The sequence below is a fragment of the Sesamum indicum genome, linkage group LG5 (genome assembly GCF_026168435.1).
Source record: "Sesamum indicum cultivar Baizhima isolate 11 linkage group LG5, ASM2616843v1, whole genome shotgun sequence".
NCBI classification, from domain to species: Eukaryota; Viridiplantae; Streptophyta; class Magnoliopsida; order Lamiales; family Pedaliaceae; genus Sesamum; species Sesamum indicum.
Window position 1 is genome coordinate 13,497,607 of NC_142661.1, and position 15,132 is coordinate 13,512,738.

The window sequence follows — 15,132 nt, forward strand, 5'->3', positions numbered from 1 at the left end:
ACATGCAATTTTCCAATCAAATCCAATAAAATTCTCAATTCTAAAGATTCTCAATTGGTACAGTAGAATTCAGGTTAAGTTTTGCTTGAAGGACTGAAGTTGCATAAAGTTATTAATTCTAGGACTAAAATTAACGGGTTAAATTCATTTCGATCTTGGGTGATATATTAAAATATCAAAAATTTTCCAATGAAATTTTTAATATAAAAAATCATCTCTATGACATGAATAAATAATCTATTTTTTAGAAATAATGATAAAATACTCTTTCTAGTCAACCGTTCAAATTAAGTCTATTAATATATAATTATTTTGATTTATAATATATATTTATAACTATTAAAATATATTTATAATATATATAATTATAATTTATAAAAAAATTCAAAATAAGAATTATAACTCCCTGCCTCCCTCCACCCCTCGCCTCCACCCTCCCCTTCCCTTGCCCCACCACCAGTCTGGGCAACGCTCGCTGGTTGCCCAGAAGTGGTCGCCCTAGCTGTGTTAGTCAATGGCCGTCGCCCATGGGTGAGGAGGGCGCGTCCTTGATGCCGCCGCCACTGTATTTTTTAAAATATATAATTTTTAAATAAAATATTTATTAGATGTGAGAGAAAGGCAAAACATAATTTTTTAAATATTTCTATTATCATAAGGGGAGTTTATGAATTTTTTCCTAAAATTAACTGCTAAGGACATAGTTACACAACCAGACCCGTTCTTGAGGGTGGTCTGTCTAGGGCGATGGCTCAGGACCCAACTCTGAAAGGGGGCCTCTAGTCCAAAACAAAGAAATAATAATAATAATAATAATAATAGTATATGTATATACATATATATGTAGAGAGATAGAGACGAAAGAGAGGGTGAAAAGACAAAAGAGGTGGGAGCCACCCGGCCCACCCCACCGCCTCAACCTTTAGATACATATGTACATAACGTATGTATATATATACATATAAATTAAAACAAAATCACACTCGTACACACAAACTTGAACACCACACTCTCGCACCTTACGGACACATTCACCCAAAGTTCCAAAACTCAGGTAAGGAAAGTTTTAGATTTTAATTATTATTAATTTATATAATTATATTGTTCGATTAGTTCATTTACTAATTGTAATTTATATTGATTGATGTATTATTTAATCAGAATATTTTATGAGTTTGATTATTTAAATTAAAATTAATTAATTAATTTATTAATTAAGTTTGTTAGATTCAATAATTACTATAATTGATTTACTCAATTTCATCGGACCAATTAACTCAATGGTTAGTTATGAGTATTGGTATTTAATTAAATTTTATAATAGTGCAGAACTGACAAAAAAATTATAAAAATATTCACAAATTATATATAAGAAATATTAGAAAGTTGTATTTGAAAATATTTTATTTACTGAAAAGAAAAATGATATTTTTGAAATAATTTAATTTATAATCAGTGTCGATACGAGGGTGCTACATATTAGGTCAATTGGGAATAAAGAAAGTAACTATCCATTTTAGTCGCTATCATATTGCTACTTTCTTGTGCCTCTTTTTTTGATTTTTAGGTATATGACATATTATTTGTTAAGGTATTATTGTATTAATCAATTAAAATTATAATAAAAAAAGTTATAATTATGGATCAACCATTTTATATGTTTCGTTAGGGGTTTTTTTTTTCTTACTCGCTTTAAGCCCACCAAAATATCAAAAACGGGCCTATACACAGCTACGATCGCCACCCGTGATATGTATATGATTAAAATTATATATATATATATATAAAATTTCTGTCAGTGTCGTAGGTGGTAGGAAAAATATTGAATTTTATTGAGTCAGTCGACGGGCGGACTTCTTAAATTGTGAAAGTTCAAATATATGCAACCTCCAAAAATGGGTGTCCTTAATATGCCACCTACCCCACTAATACATAGGACTCAAAATGTATTTTAGACTTATCTATATTTATAATTTAATGCATAATTTTTGTCATTGATAAATATAGTGTTAAGATTAAAAATATTATCAGTTGAGCTATATTTATTAATTATGACACTTTAATATTATTATTTAATACTTTGTTATATGGGAAGATTAAAGCTAGCATTAGTTAATTGACAAGACATTAATAGCCCACATAATTCATGTCGTTACCATCGCTACAAAAATATATTACTGTCTATGCTTATACAGTTATGGACTTTGATGGTATCAAACATGTTTAGAGATCAGCAAATACTGCTCCTCATAACCTTGCTTGATTGAATAAATTATATTTTTCCTATAAAAAAAAAAAAAGAAAGCTGTGATGGTACCATTACACATATCGATTAATTGTTACTAAATTTGTGCAACATCAATTGCGTAGTATGTGGAAATGAGATCATGTGTTTGTTCCAAGCGCCTCGTTTAGGGATTGGTGATGTAGACAAACGTCCCACATTAATTGCAGATGACGCACTGCTGCAGCGACTTATAAGTAATAATAAGTCCCGTAGCCTCATTCCTAGAGAGGCATGTTTTTATGATAAAAAAATCATGAGGTTCATACGATATTAAAGCGGACAATATACCTTATATAACATAATATCGATTGAGTCGTAAGTTACATTAATTTATCGTTAATTAATGTTATTTTTTAATTGTATAGTGGCATCTGAATTGTCCTGCCTCCTATTCTCCATTCCCACGTGTGTAGACAATTAACATTTTCTTCAGCTGACCTGGCCTCATTCTTCGCATGTCATCTTAGGTATTTGTAGACCGCCGTTGAAGCAGGAGTGGAAGACCTCATTATCCCAGCTACCATTCTCCATTCCCACATACATATATATATGTGGACAACATAGTTAAAACCGAAGAGAAATTCCTCTTTATACACACACATACGTTCAAGCATATGGGTTGGGCACATACAGTGCTGGTGCTAGTGATTTGCATGGGGATCACTAGCACGGGCTCATCGTACAATGATGAAGCAGCCCTTTTAGCCATCAAGAATCGTGTAACGTCCGACCCGAACAACCTCTTGCTAAACAATTGGACCCAAGCAACGCCGTTTTGCAATTGGTACGGTGTTACTTGCAGCACAAGGCACACGACGAGAGTGACCTCGATTAGACTTCTAAGTGCGGGCCTAAGTGGCACCATTGCCAAAGAAATCGGCAATCTTTCCTTCCTCGTTTTCTTGGAAATTGGAAACAACAGTTTCCAAGGAGACGTCCCGGAGGAAATAGGGTTTCTGCACCGGCTAAGGCACTTGTCTCTTCAGTACAACATGCTCTCGGGCTCGATTCCCCAGAGTTTTGGATTGCTGGGTAGTCTCCAACTATTAGATCTCTCGAACAACCACCTCATTGGAACTATACCTTTTTCCATCTTCAACATCTCTTCTTTGGGGGTTATCGATTTCAATGACAACCAATTACAAGGGACTCTCCCGACGGATATCTGTCGCAATCTGCCTAGGCTGCGGGCCTTGTCTGCTACAAGCAATCAGTTGGGGGGTGAACTCCCATCACTCGACAAATGCACACAAGCTATTTATATTTCCTTGTCCAGAAATCGATTCACTGGTAAGAAAATTAAACTTCTTCTTTGGTGTTTGCTAGCTAGCTTTTTCTTTCCCTTGTGTTGAAGCTTGTGACGGTTCGTGTCGATGCAGGAAGCCTTCCCAAGGAATTTCGTAACTTCTCAGTACTTGAGGGGCTATATCTGGGATGGAATAATTTGACAGGTAACACTCCGGTCAGTGATTGATCAACAAGTATGAATGACTTTGCGACAGCAGCGATGGATTTTGCAACAAATTTGGTACGGGTATTTCCTATACCAAAAAATGTAGCAAAATCCTCGCAAAATTTAAATGAATTAAACTTAAATTTGCAACGGTATAATTGTCTCAAGTTCTGTTACAAGATCGACAAGGAATTGACGAAGAGCTATCTGTCGCAAATTTTGTCGGAAATATCCAGAATTTGCTTCGAATTGAGTAAACTTGTAGTAATAATACATGAGAAAAGTTTTTGAAAAATGATTGAAGAATTCAGAGTGATAAATAATTTGGTATTTTGTTCAGACATTCTTAATTTCTTTACCAATAATTTGGCTGCTCCTACATATTATAATGCAACAAAACGTAGTTGAACAACCTCAAAATTTAGACAGACGTGTGGTGATATTTAATGAGGATTCGCTGTAATCATTATATATGACTAAGATATAGTACTATATGGTCCCATAATTCCATATGAAGGGGCTGTAAGAAATAGTCAACGTTACTAAATTTAGATTGATGATCTTATGACAACAACTGCTGATAAAAAAAATTAAATGTCATAATTAGGTTATTAAATTAATTGGGAATGATCAGAAAGACTCCTCTTGGAGTTTATCTAAATACAAATGGATCCTTCCAAATTTTTGAAATTACACCCGCTTCATGTCAAACTAATGATTAATGTTTGGAAACCTTTATAATTTTTTTAAGTAAATGAAAAATCCCTACTTGTTCCTTGATAATTAAAATTACATAATCTTTTAGTCAATTATTTTTAAATCAGATCAATTTCCCTTGAACATGTCAAACAATTTCTCGAAAATATAGATTTTGTGTAGTGTTTATTTTAAATAAAATTTTTATTAACAATTCAAATTAAATTTAGGAGAATGATTGTAATATATATTTTTCAGGGGTGTAAATAATATGGTCATTATCGTCATAAGAAATTTGATCTATATTACGAGGGGTTATTTTATTACATTTTATAATTTAGGGGTGTAAATGCACTTTATGTATAGTTTAGCGGTGCAGAATATATTTAACCCTAATTTTAATTAGTGAGAGAAGAATTTCTTTTGTTCCAATAATGGGTTTTATAATTTTATTAGTCATAGTTTTGTGAAAATGATCTTTAGAAAAAATTAATGATAAAAATAGTGTATAAAGTTGTCATCAATGACATATATAATGATAGTCTAGTGATAATAATTGTTTATTATCAACATATTTGACGTTTTAATTATAACAAATATTTTGGCCTTATTTATAAAACAAGAATTTACATTGCAACTTTTTATTTTTTACGACAAAGGTAATTAATTAGCATTAACTTCTTCCGGTGTGAGATATTTATATATATATGTATATGTATTATATGTATTATTCCTGAAATTAATCAAAAGATTTTTTATCAGTACAACAAAACTATGTTAGGAAAAAAATTGGACAGATCTCTACAAATCGACAATTAAAAGTTTGTCCTCAATGCGTGACTTGATTTTTAAATAATGTTCTCAATTATTAGATTCAATTTTTTACCCTACGAAGGTGAAAGTCTGTATGCTCTTTATTACTTCTATTGGACATATTGTTTATTAAACCTCATTTGCTATTGAGCAAAAAGTAACTAGGACATATGTGGTTTTCTTTTTATTTGAGAATCAAAGAGGGAATTCCGTCCAAAACTTCAAGTTGGCGTTAAGTTTTGAACGGAATCCCCTCTTTGGTCCTCAAATTGAAAGAAAAAAAAAAACCACATATGGAACTAAATATGCAAATTCGTCTGAGTATGGGATTAAAATTAAAAACAGGTCCACCTATGGGACTAAAAATATAATTTACCCTAACGTAAGTTATTTGATATTATTTTTTTTAATTTTTTAAGATAATATTTTGGTCATGTGCATTGTTCGGAGTTCACAATTCTCGCAAGAAAAATGCATGTGTTATCATGTAAAATTTTAAAACTACTGCTTCTATTGATTCTTTTGTGTCAGTATTTTTATCCTATAAATTTTTTGAACAACATTTTTGGTTTTACATATTTTAATTTTTACGAATTCAGTCATTTTTTTCGTTTGGAGTTTAGCTCTCTTACTTGTGGAGGTGAACTTGGGCAAAAGAAGGCCTAAAATTATAAAAATTAAAAAGAATTCAATAAAAAATTAAATGATGAAAACACGACATGAACGAAGTTACAGTGAAAAAAGTGCTTTTAGTTACCGACAATTCAATCTAAATGGACTAAAATAAATTAAAGAATATATTGTCATTGGATATTTTGTTATTACTATTATATCTTGTTGTAGTGATTCTGAGATTCATGTATTAACAGGAAGTTTGCCAGAAGAGATTGGAAATGCTCCAGTGCTCCAAGTATTAAGTCTTCGACAAAACAGATTGGTAGGCACCATACCACCTTCACTTGGCAATCTATCAAACCTGGAGATGATCGACATAGGCGTAAACAACTTTCACGGATCTATTCCAACTGAATTAGGACATCTCTCAAACCTGCAAGAGTTGTACCTTAGCTTTGACAACCTTAGCGGTGAAATTCCAATGTCCATCTTTAATATCTCCACGTTACAAGTTCTTGCGCTCACCGGAAACTCTCTCTCCGGCAGCCTTCCAACAGATATGGCCGTCAGGCTCCCAAATCTGCAAGGAGTCTTTCTTGGAAGTAATCAGCTGACAGGACCAATTCCCAGCTCTATTTCAAATGGATCAGTACTTAAAGCAATTGATCTTGGTTACAACTTTTTTGATGGAAATATACCTATGACTCTTGGGAATTTACTCCAGCTGAAGATTATAATGCTTGAAGGAAACCAATTGACAAATGATCCCACTAAGACTGAATTGGAGTTTCTTACTGCATTGACAAACTGCCCGAGATTAAATACCATACAAATCGGCTATAATCCGCTAGACGGAGTTCTTCCCAGATCCTTCATGAGCTCAGGCAACCTGTCGGCTTCTCTTGGAAAATTTCATGCCTCCGGTTGTGGCCTAAAAGGCGTGATTCCTACAGAAATCGGTAACTTCAGCAACTTATACTGGTTAAGCTTGGCTAGAAATAATCTTACAGGGCAATTTCCAGACACAATTGGGAACCTGAGAATTCTGCAAAGATTTCAAGCAAATGAAAATGGAATTCAAGGTAGAATACCAAGTGGTTTGTGCAATTTGGAGGGTTTATACGAACTAAATTTGAGCAAGAACAAGTTCTCGGGAGAATTACCGAGTTGTTTGGGAAATATTTCTTCGTTGAGAGAGATTTATTTGGACTCCAATGCTTTAGCTTCATCCTTGCCATCAAGTTTTTGGAAAAATAAGGATGTTTTGGTTGTGAACTTGTCATCCAACTTCTTGTATGGTGCTATAGGTCAAGAAATTGGAAGTGTTGCTGGATTGAGACAGTTATACTTAGGTTGGAATAATTTTTCTGGTGAGATTCCAACTAGTATTGGGGGACTTCAAGAGTTGGTCAATCTTTCATTGTCAATGAACATGTTAGATGGCTCAATACCAGAGGAATTTGGAGACCTAGTTAGCTTGGAATACTTGGATCTATCCCACAACAATATCTCCGGCATAATCCCCCCGTCGATGGAGAAACTAGGTCACCTTGTCTATTTAAATCTCTCTTTCAATGAGCTAAGTGGTGAAATCCCAAATGGAGGGCCTTTCCAGAACTTTTCGGCAGCCTCATTCATCGGCAACAACGCTCTATGTGGAGCGGCACGTTTCAATGTCATGGCATGTAAAGCAACAGAATCAAGAAAGCCAAGGAGAAATAGGGTTTTGATATATGTTCTGCCATTTTGTGCATTTTCAGTGTTGATCATTGGTTTATTAACTTGGATACTGATAAGATTCAGGAAGAAGGGGTACAAGCTTCAAGTTGAGAGCGGTATCGCGCTTAGACAGAGGATTTCATACCTAGAAATTCTTAAAGCGACAAAAGAGTTTGCTGCAGACAACTTATTAGGGAGTGGAAGTTTCGGCAAGGTGTACAAAGGAACGTTTCTTGATGGAGTGGTAGCCGCTATAAAGGTATTCAACTTAGATGTTCAAGACGCAATCAAGAGCTTTGATAGAGAATGTGAAGCAATGCGCAATATTCGTCACAGGAATCTAGTTAAGGTGATCAGCAGTTGCTCGAATGAAGACTTTAAGGCCATAATATTTGAATATATGCCGAAAGGAAGCCTTGACAAGTGGCTCTACTCTGAAAATAATTTCTTGGACATGAAACAAAGACTGGGAATCATGATCGATGTGGCATCTGCACTCGAATATCTACATCACGGTTATTCTTCTCCGATGGTTCATTGTGATCTGAAGCCGAGTAACATTCTTTTCGATGAAAATATGGTCGCACGCCTAGGCGATTTTGGTATAGCCAAACTTTTGGGAGGAGAGGAAATAAAGGTGCAAACTAAGACACTTGGTACCTTGGGATACATGGCACCAGGTACAATTTCTCCTAACAAATATTGCTGCATTGGATTTTTTATTCTAAATTTTATTATATTTTTTTATTTGATTTAAGAGAAGATTTTCGTTTTTACAGAATATGGGTCAGAAGGTATGGTTTCCACTATGGTTGATGTTTACAGTTATGGGATCCTTTTGATGGAAATATTTACTGGGAAAAAACCCACGGATGATAAATTTACGGGGGATTTGACCATGAAGAAGTGGGTGTCTGAATCATTACAGGATGAAATTATGGAGATTGTTGATGCTAAACTAGTTACGATGATGAATGAAGCAGAGTTGGATGCTAAGAGTAAGTTATTCAGGTTAGTCATGACTTTGGCCCTGGAATGTACTGAAGATTTGCCAGAGAATAGAATTGATATGATGAATGTGCTGGCAAGAGTCAAGAAGATCCAAGCTCAAGTTCATTAGATTAATAGAACAAATTCATGCATCAAGAAGCTCTCCAGGGAACAACCACTAAATCTTCATGATGTGTGTGTGTGTGGTTTTTTTTTTTTTTAAATCGCATTTTCGGACTCATATAATATAAGCTCATTTTCAATCAAGTCCATTTATTATTTTTTTTTTCACATTGGCTCATACATTTTAAGAAAATCTCAATGTTAATCCGACGTTACTTTTTCGCTCAATTTTTTTACGAAAAAGGCACATGAATTAAGAGTGATCGCTAAGTGCTGTTCTTGGAGGCAAAAAATAACACGTGAGCATAACATGTATTCTATCATTGACTTGAGAAAACGAAAATTTAATATTCCTTGACCTAACCTGCCTCGAATCCCCTCAAACCAAAAACTCTATCATTCAACTCAGCCACAACTAAACCTGAAATCAAAGAAATTGAAAAGATAACCGCAGTATATTGTATGGAGTGTAGGAAGCAAGAAGGTGACTCAACCAAAACGACTAAAAAAGAAAAATATCCAAGATATCATCAATACATAAAACAACATTTTCACTTTCCATTGCAACATTGTGATAACTCCTTGAAACTTTTTGATTTCTTCTTTCATGCATGCTCCACTTTTCTTACAACCCAAGTATAACAACACTAGACTTTTTACACAGAAAATCACACTCACCTACACTGCCCCTCGGAATTGTAGAATCTTCTACCTAAATTTTTGTGTGTCCATGAAATCGTCAACTATGTCGACCTTCCACAATAATATGTGAGCTCTTCTTTTACTCAGCTTCTACACTCAATGGACTTGCTTGGGCTCCTTAACAACTTGCAAAATTAATTTTCAGGGTGCAAAAATGTTGGTGTGAGCCATAATTTTTATTTTTCTCTTATAAAGCCGTTGTTTCCCACCAAAATAGACCAGCACGTATACTCACTAACAATCACGTGACTTTTTTGTTAAAAAAATGGACGAAAAAGTCATGTTGGACTAACATAATTGAGATTTTTTTTTTTAGATTTATGTGAAGAAATATGAGAAAAGTGTAACAAATTGGACTAATTAATTGATAAAGAGCCTATTATATAGGGCTAAAAATGTGATTTTCTTGTTTTATGTTAAGTACTTGTTCTGTAAATTACAATTAACACCTCTAATTAAGATTTCTCATGATTAAAAATATTTCATAAAATTAATGATCGTCTAACAAATTAATACCTCCTCGTGAAAAAACATTGTAGGGGGTATTTGTTAGACGGCAGATAATCCCAAGGAGGTTCTTATAATATTTTAAATAATAAAAATATTTGTAATATTGACAAATTTCAATGAGCTGATTGTAATTTATCCTTCCTAATATTGAGCTCATTAAATTGTGATCATGCATTTCTTGCTAATTTGGATCTTTATCATATCTATCTATCTGTTCAATTATAAAAGTGTTAACATTTCTTTGAATTTCTAGTTAGACTAATTTATTATTACGATATAATCATATAAGGGTAATGAAGTAAATTAGTATTGTTATTTTTCAAAATTTTAATTTGGATAAAAATTATTTTAATGGAATGCAGAAACTTGAAGCAACGAACTTAAAGTTTATCTTGGAAAAATGATATTCTTCGTTCCGTAATTTAGTGCGTTTTCACTTTTGGTCTCATTGATTATAAAGTTATCATTTTTGATCCTGTAATTAAAAAGTAGCATTTAATCTCCCGATACATTTCCGTTATATATTTTAAAAAGCACAGGGAGATATAATTGCTATTTATTTTTTCATAAAATATAATCTACTTATTTGTAATATCAAAAATAAGTTGTTTGTATTTTTTACATTATAATTTTGTTGAACTATATTAAATTAAACTGAAAGAATATTAGTTAATTGCAATGGATTTTTTGAGGGCCGAAGGGACTCAGAAAAAGACCCATCACAGTGTTTTGTGACGGAATTTCACTGTGCATCACAAAATATTGTTACAGTGCAAACAGTCTGTTGCAAAGTTCGGCAAATTTCATTTAGAAATAAAATAAGTATATATTTAGGACGAAATTTACAACGGGAACTATCTGACAACAACCAAAGAGAGGTTGCAACGACATTTATAACGATCTTTTATTACAAAATGTATTTTCTTCTAATTATAGGAAATTTGCGACGCTTATGTTTGCAACGGAATGGGCATAGCGGATTTGTGATGACAAGTTTGTTAAGTTGTGAAGATTGATTTGAAGAAGAAAAGGATAACCTGATTCAACTTAGAATTCCCAAGTTGAGTTGGAGAAGGATAACCCGATTCAAAGTTGAGTTGGAGAAGGATAACCTCATTCAACTTAGAAATCCCAAGTTGAGTTGGAAAAAGGATAAGTCATGGCTATATATACTACTCTTATTAGCATTGTTTTATAGAGCAAAGTAGAATAGAGTAGAGAGAAAAGAAAGAGTTGAGACGAGGGTGAGTGTTGTTTTTCACGTGTGGTGAAGACTTGCATACAAGTGTGTGTGTGTTGTACTCCTCAATTTTCCTCCTCTTTGAGTGTTTTCTCCTGGCTTGGTATCGCCCCCAGACGTAGGATTTATATCCAAACTGGGTTAACAAATTCGTGTGTCTTTTATCGCCTTCATATTCCACCTGTTATCCATCTTAACCCGATCCATTTCCTAACAACTGGTATCAGAGCCTGGTTCAAGGAGTTAAGATGGAGGGAAAGTTTCCAGTCGAACGGTTCAATGGTTCCGACTTTGGGTTTTGGCGTATGCAGATGGAGGCCTACCTGTACGGGAAGGACCTGTACGAACCACTTGCAGAGAAGTCCGAGAAGACGAGTGATGAAGAATGGAAGGTGCTCGATCGAAAGGCGATGAGCGCAATAATCCTGTCGCTCTCTCGGAATGTCGCCTATCATGTGAAGGGAGCAAAGAGCACGAAGGAAGTTCTACAGACTCTTGCCGATATGTACGAGAAACCCTCAGCAATGAACAAGGTTATGCTGATGAAAAAACTATTCAGGTTGCAGATGGAGGAGAGGAAGTCGGTGGCCGATCACCTCAATGACTTCAACCAACTCACGACACAGCTGGCGTCTGTGGATATCGTGTTTGACGATGAGGTAAAAGCGTTAATTTTGCTTTCATCTTTACCTGACAGTTGGGATGTGGTTGTTACTTCAGTGAGCACTTCGTCTGGGAAGGAGAAGATGAAGTTCGACAACATCAGAGACATGATGTTGAACGAGGAAACCCGTAGAAAGCAAACGGGTGGATCATCTGGCTCTGCGCTACATACAGAGTCCAGAGGGAGACCTGACACACGGGGTAAATACCGTGGAAGGTCAAGGTCAAGGTCCAGGGGGAAGAACAAGGGCAAGAAGGAGATGGTGTGCTGGAACTGCGAGAAGCCCGGACACATGAAAAGCGAATGTCGGGCGCCAAAGAAGGAAAAGGAGGGCCGAACAGCGAATGCCGCGACGGAGGAGATCACGGATGCACTCTTGTTGAGTGTGAGCAGTTCTTCCGATGATTGGGTTGTGGATTCAGGGGCCTCATTCCACTCATGCAGCAACAAAGACATCATGGAGCCATACACCTCAGGTGATTTTGGCTTAGTTTATCTTGCAGATAACAAACCCCTCAAGATTGTAGGAAAGGGAGATGTGCGGATCAAATCAACGAATGGGTCATGCTGGACCCTACATGATGTGAGACACATACCAGGACTGAAAAGGAACTTGATCTCAGTCGGACAGCTGGATAGTGATGGATTCCACACGACGTTTGGAGACGCGAAGTGGAAGATCAGTCGGGGAGCAATGACTTTGGCTCGAGGACTAAAGTCGGGAACGCTCTACATGGCGGGAGGATCTAGTTCAAACATTCCCTTTGCAGGAACTGTATCGCAGGCTAACCTGTGGCACAATCGCTTGGGCCACATGAGCGAGAAAGGAATGAACGTGCTGAAGTCGAAAGGACGGTTGCCCGAGTTAAAATCGGTGGAGGTGGGTCATTGTGAACACTGCGTGTTCGGAAAGCAGAAGCGGGTGAGCTTCTTGACCACAGGAAGAACTCCGAGGAAAGAAAAGTTGGAGCTTGTTCACACCGATTTGTGGGGGCCAGCACCAGTGTCATCTCTTGGTGGATCAACGTACTACATGACATTCGTCGATGATTCCACTAGAAAGGTATGGGTGTATTTCTTAAAAAGAAAATCTGATGCCTTTGATACATTCAGGAGATGGAGGGCACTAGTGGAAAATGAGACAGGTCTACAAGTGAAATGTCTCAGATCGGATAACGGTGGCGAGTACAACAGTGAAGGTATCAAGAATTACTGCGCCGACCATGGAATCCGAATGCAGAAAACAATCCCGGGGACACCTCAGCAAAATGGCGTTGCTGAGAGGATGAACAGAACACTGAATGAGCGTGCGAGATGCATGCGATTGAAGAGCGGACTACCAAAGATGTTTTGGGCAGATGCAGTCAACACGGCTGCTTTCTTGATCAATCGAGGGCCTTCTGTCCCGTTGAACAACAGGATACCAGAAGAGGTATGGAGTGGTAAGAAAGTGGATCTTTCTTTCTTACGTACGTTTGGTTGTTCAGCCTATATTTTGAACGATGATCGGACTAAGCTGGATGCTAAGTCGATTAAATGTACATTCATTGGGTATGGGACTGACGAATTTGGGTATAGATTCTGGGATGATCAAAACCGGAAAATAATTCGTAGCAGGAATGTTATATTCAATGAGGATGTAATGTACAACGACAGGAAGGTAAGCCCGGACGATGACAAGAAGGAAAGGGAATTTGTTGATCTCGATATTTCAAATTCCGGGATCATGAGACCAGCAGATACGGATTCAGTGGGAGTTCAGACGGACGAAACCGAACAAACGGAGATAGAGCCAGAACCAGTATCGGAGGAACCGATTACTGAAAGCAGCACACCCTTGGCACTAGGTCGAGAACCGAGGCTGAGAAGGGCCCCAGATAGGTACTCCCCCTCTCTTTATTACTTGCTTTTGTCTGATTGTGGAGAACCCGAATGTTACGCAGAGGCAGTCAATGATGTCCACAAGAGCAAGTGGGAGCTTGCGATGAACGACGAGATGAACTCGTTGAAGAAAAACAACACATGGGAATTGTGTCAGCTCCCAAAAGGAAAGAAGGCCCTACAGAACAGATGGGTCTATCGGGTTAAGGAAGAATCAGACGGGAAGAAGCGGTACAAGGCAAGACTCGTAGTAAAGGGATTCCAACAAAGATACGGTATTGACTTTACTGATGTTTTTACACCTGTTGTCAAGTTAACTACTATTCGTCTTGTGTTGAGCATGGTAGCGGCAGAGAACTTGGAGTTACAACAGATGGATGTAAAGACAGCCTTCCTACACGGGGATCTTGAGGAGGAGATATACATGGTACAACCAGAGGGGTATAATGGAGATGATCAGCAGGTGTGTCGCCTGAAGAAAAGCCTGTATGGATTGAAACAGGCTCCGCGGCAGTGGTACAGGAAGTTTGACAACTTCATGCTAGAGATAGGTTTCTCTAGATGCAATGCTGATCATTGCTGCTACGTGAAGAGGTTCGATGAGTTTTTTATCATTCTACTCCTGTATGTTGATGACATGTTGATAGCAGGATCAAATGTCAAGGAGATCAATAGGCTCAAGGATCAGTTATCGAGGAAGTTTGACATGAAAGATCTTGGCGAAGCAAGACAGATATTGGGCATGAAAATCACAAGGGACAAAGGTATTGGTAAATTATGGTTATCTCAATCTGATTATATTGAGAAGGTATTATGCAGATTCAAGATGGAAAATGCAAAACCGGTTGGAACGCCATTGGGAAATCAGTTCAAACTATCCAACAGTGATTCGCCCCAGACTGACTCCGAACGTGCAAAGATGAGAGTCACACCGTATGCCTCAGCAATTGGGAGCCTGATGTATGCTATGATCTGTACTCGACCGGATATAGCACATGCAGTGGGAGTAGTTAGCCGTTTTATGAGCAATCCAGGAGTGATGCACTGGGAAGCTGTGAAATGGATTCTTAGGTACCTGAGGGGTACTAAGGACCGAGCATTGGTGTTTGGTAAGGGCAAGCTTACCTTGTTTGGGTTTGTTGACGCTGATTTTGCAGGGAGTGACTATGACAAAAGGAGGAGCACTACAGGGTACGTGTTCACATATGGCGGTACAGCCGTATCCTGGGTCTCAAAGTTGCAGAAGGTTGTCACACTGTCCACGACGGAAGCTGAGTACGTGGCAGTTACTGAGGCAGCTAAGGAGCTCATTTGGCTGCAACACTTGTTGGGTGAATTAGGGAAACCTCAGGCAGATGTGATTCTTCATAGCGATAGCCAGAGTGCGATCCATCTGGCAAAGAATCCCGCGTTCCATTCGCGGACAAAGCACATCGAGA

The 15,132-nt window shown here is 36.9% G+C and overlaps 1 protein-coding gene across 1 annotated transcript; it reads left to right on the forward strand.

The window, feature by feature from the left end:
- The first annotated feature begins 980 nt into the window (after positions 1-980).
- LOC110012025 (uncharacterized) lies at positions 981-8,840 on the forward strand. Its single transcript, XM_020694102.2, has 5 exons — positions 981-1,054; positions 2,755-3,577; positions 3,667-3,738; positions 6,119-8,263; positions 8,363-8,840. Exons 2-5 carry the CDS (start codon positions 2,902-2,904, stop codon positions 8,701-8,703), a joined length of 3,234 nt encoding a protein of 1,077 aa, XP_020549761.2. The 5' UTR covers positions 981-1,054; positions 2,755-2,901; the 3' UTR covers positions 8,704-8,840.
- Positions 8,841-15,132: the final 6,292 nt, after the last annotated feature.

Bases quoted from the DNA above. Each gene is read 5' to 3' on its own strand.
- LOC110012025 (XM_020694102.2), top strand. From the start codon at position 2,902: ATGGGTTGGGCACATACAGTGCTGGTGCTAGTGATTTGCATGGGGATC. The intron at 3,578-3,666 runs GTAAGAAAATTA...GTGTCGATGCAG, and splicing joins GTCCAGAAATCGATTCACTG to GAAGCCTTCCCAAGGAATTT. The intron at 8,264-8,362 runs GTACAATTTCTC...TCGTTTTTACAG, and splicing joins CTTGGGATACATGGCACCAG to AATATGGGTCAGAAGGTATG.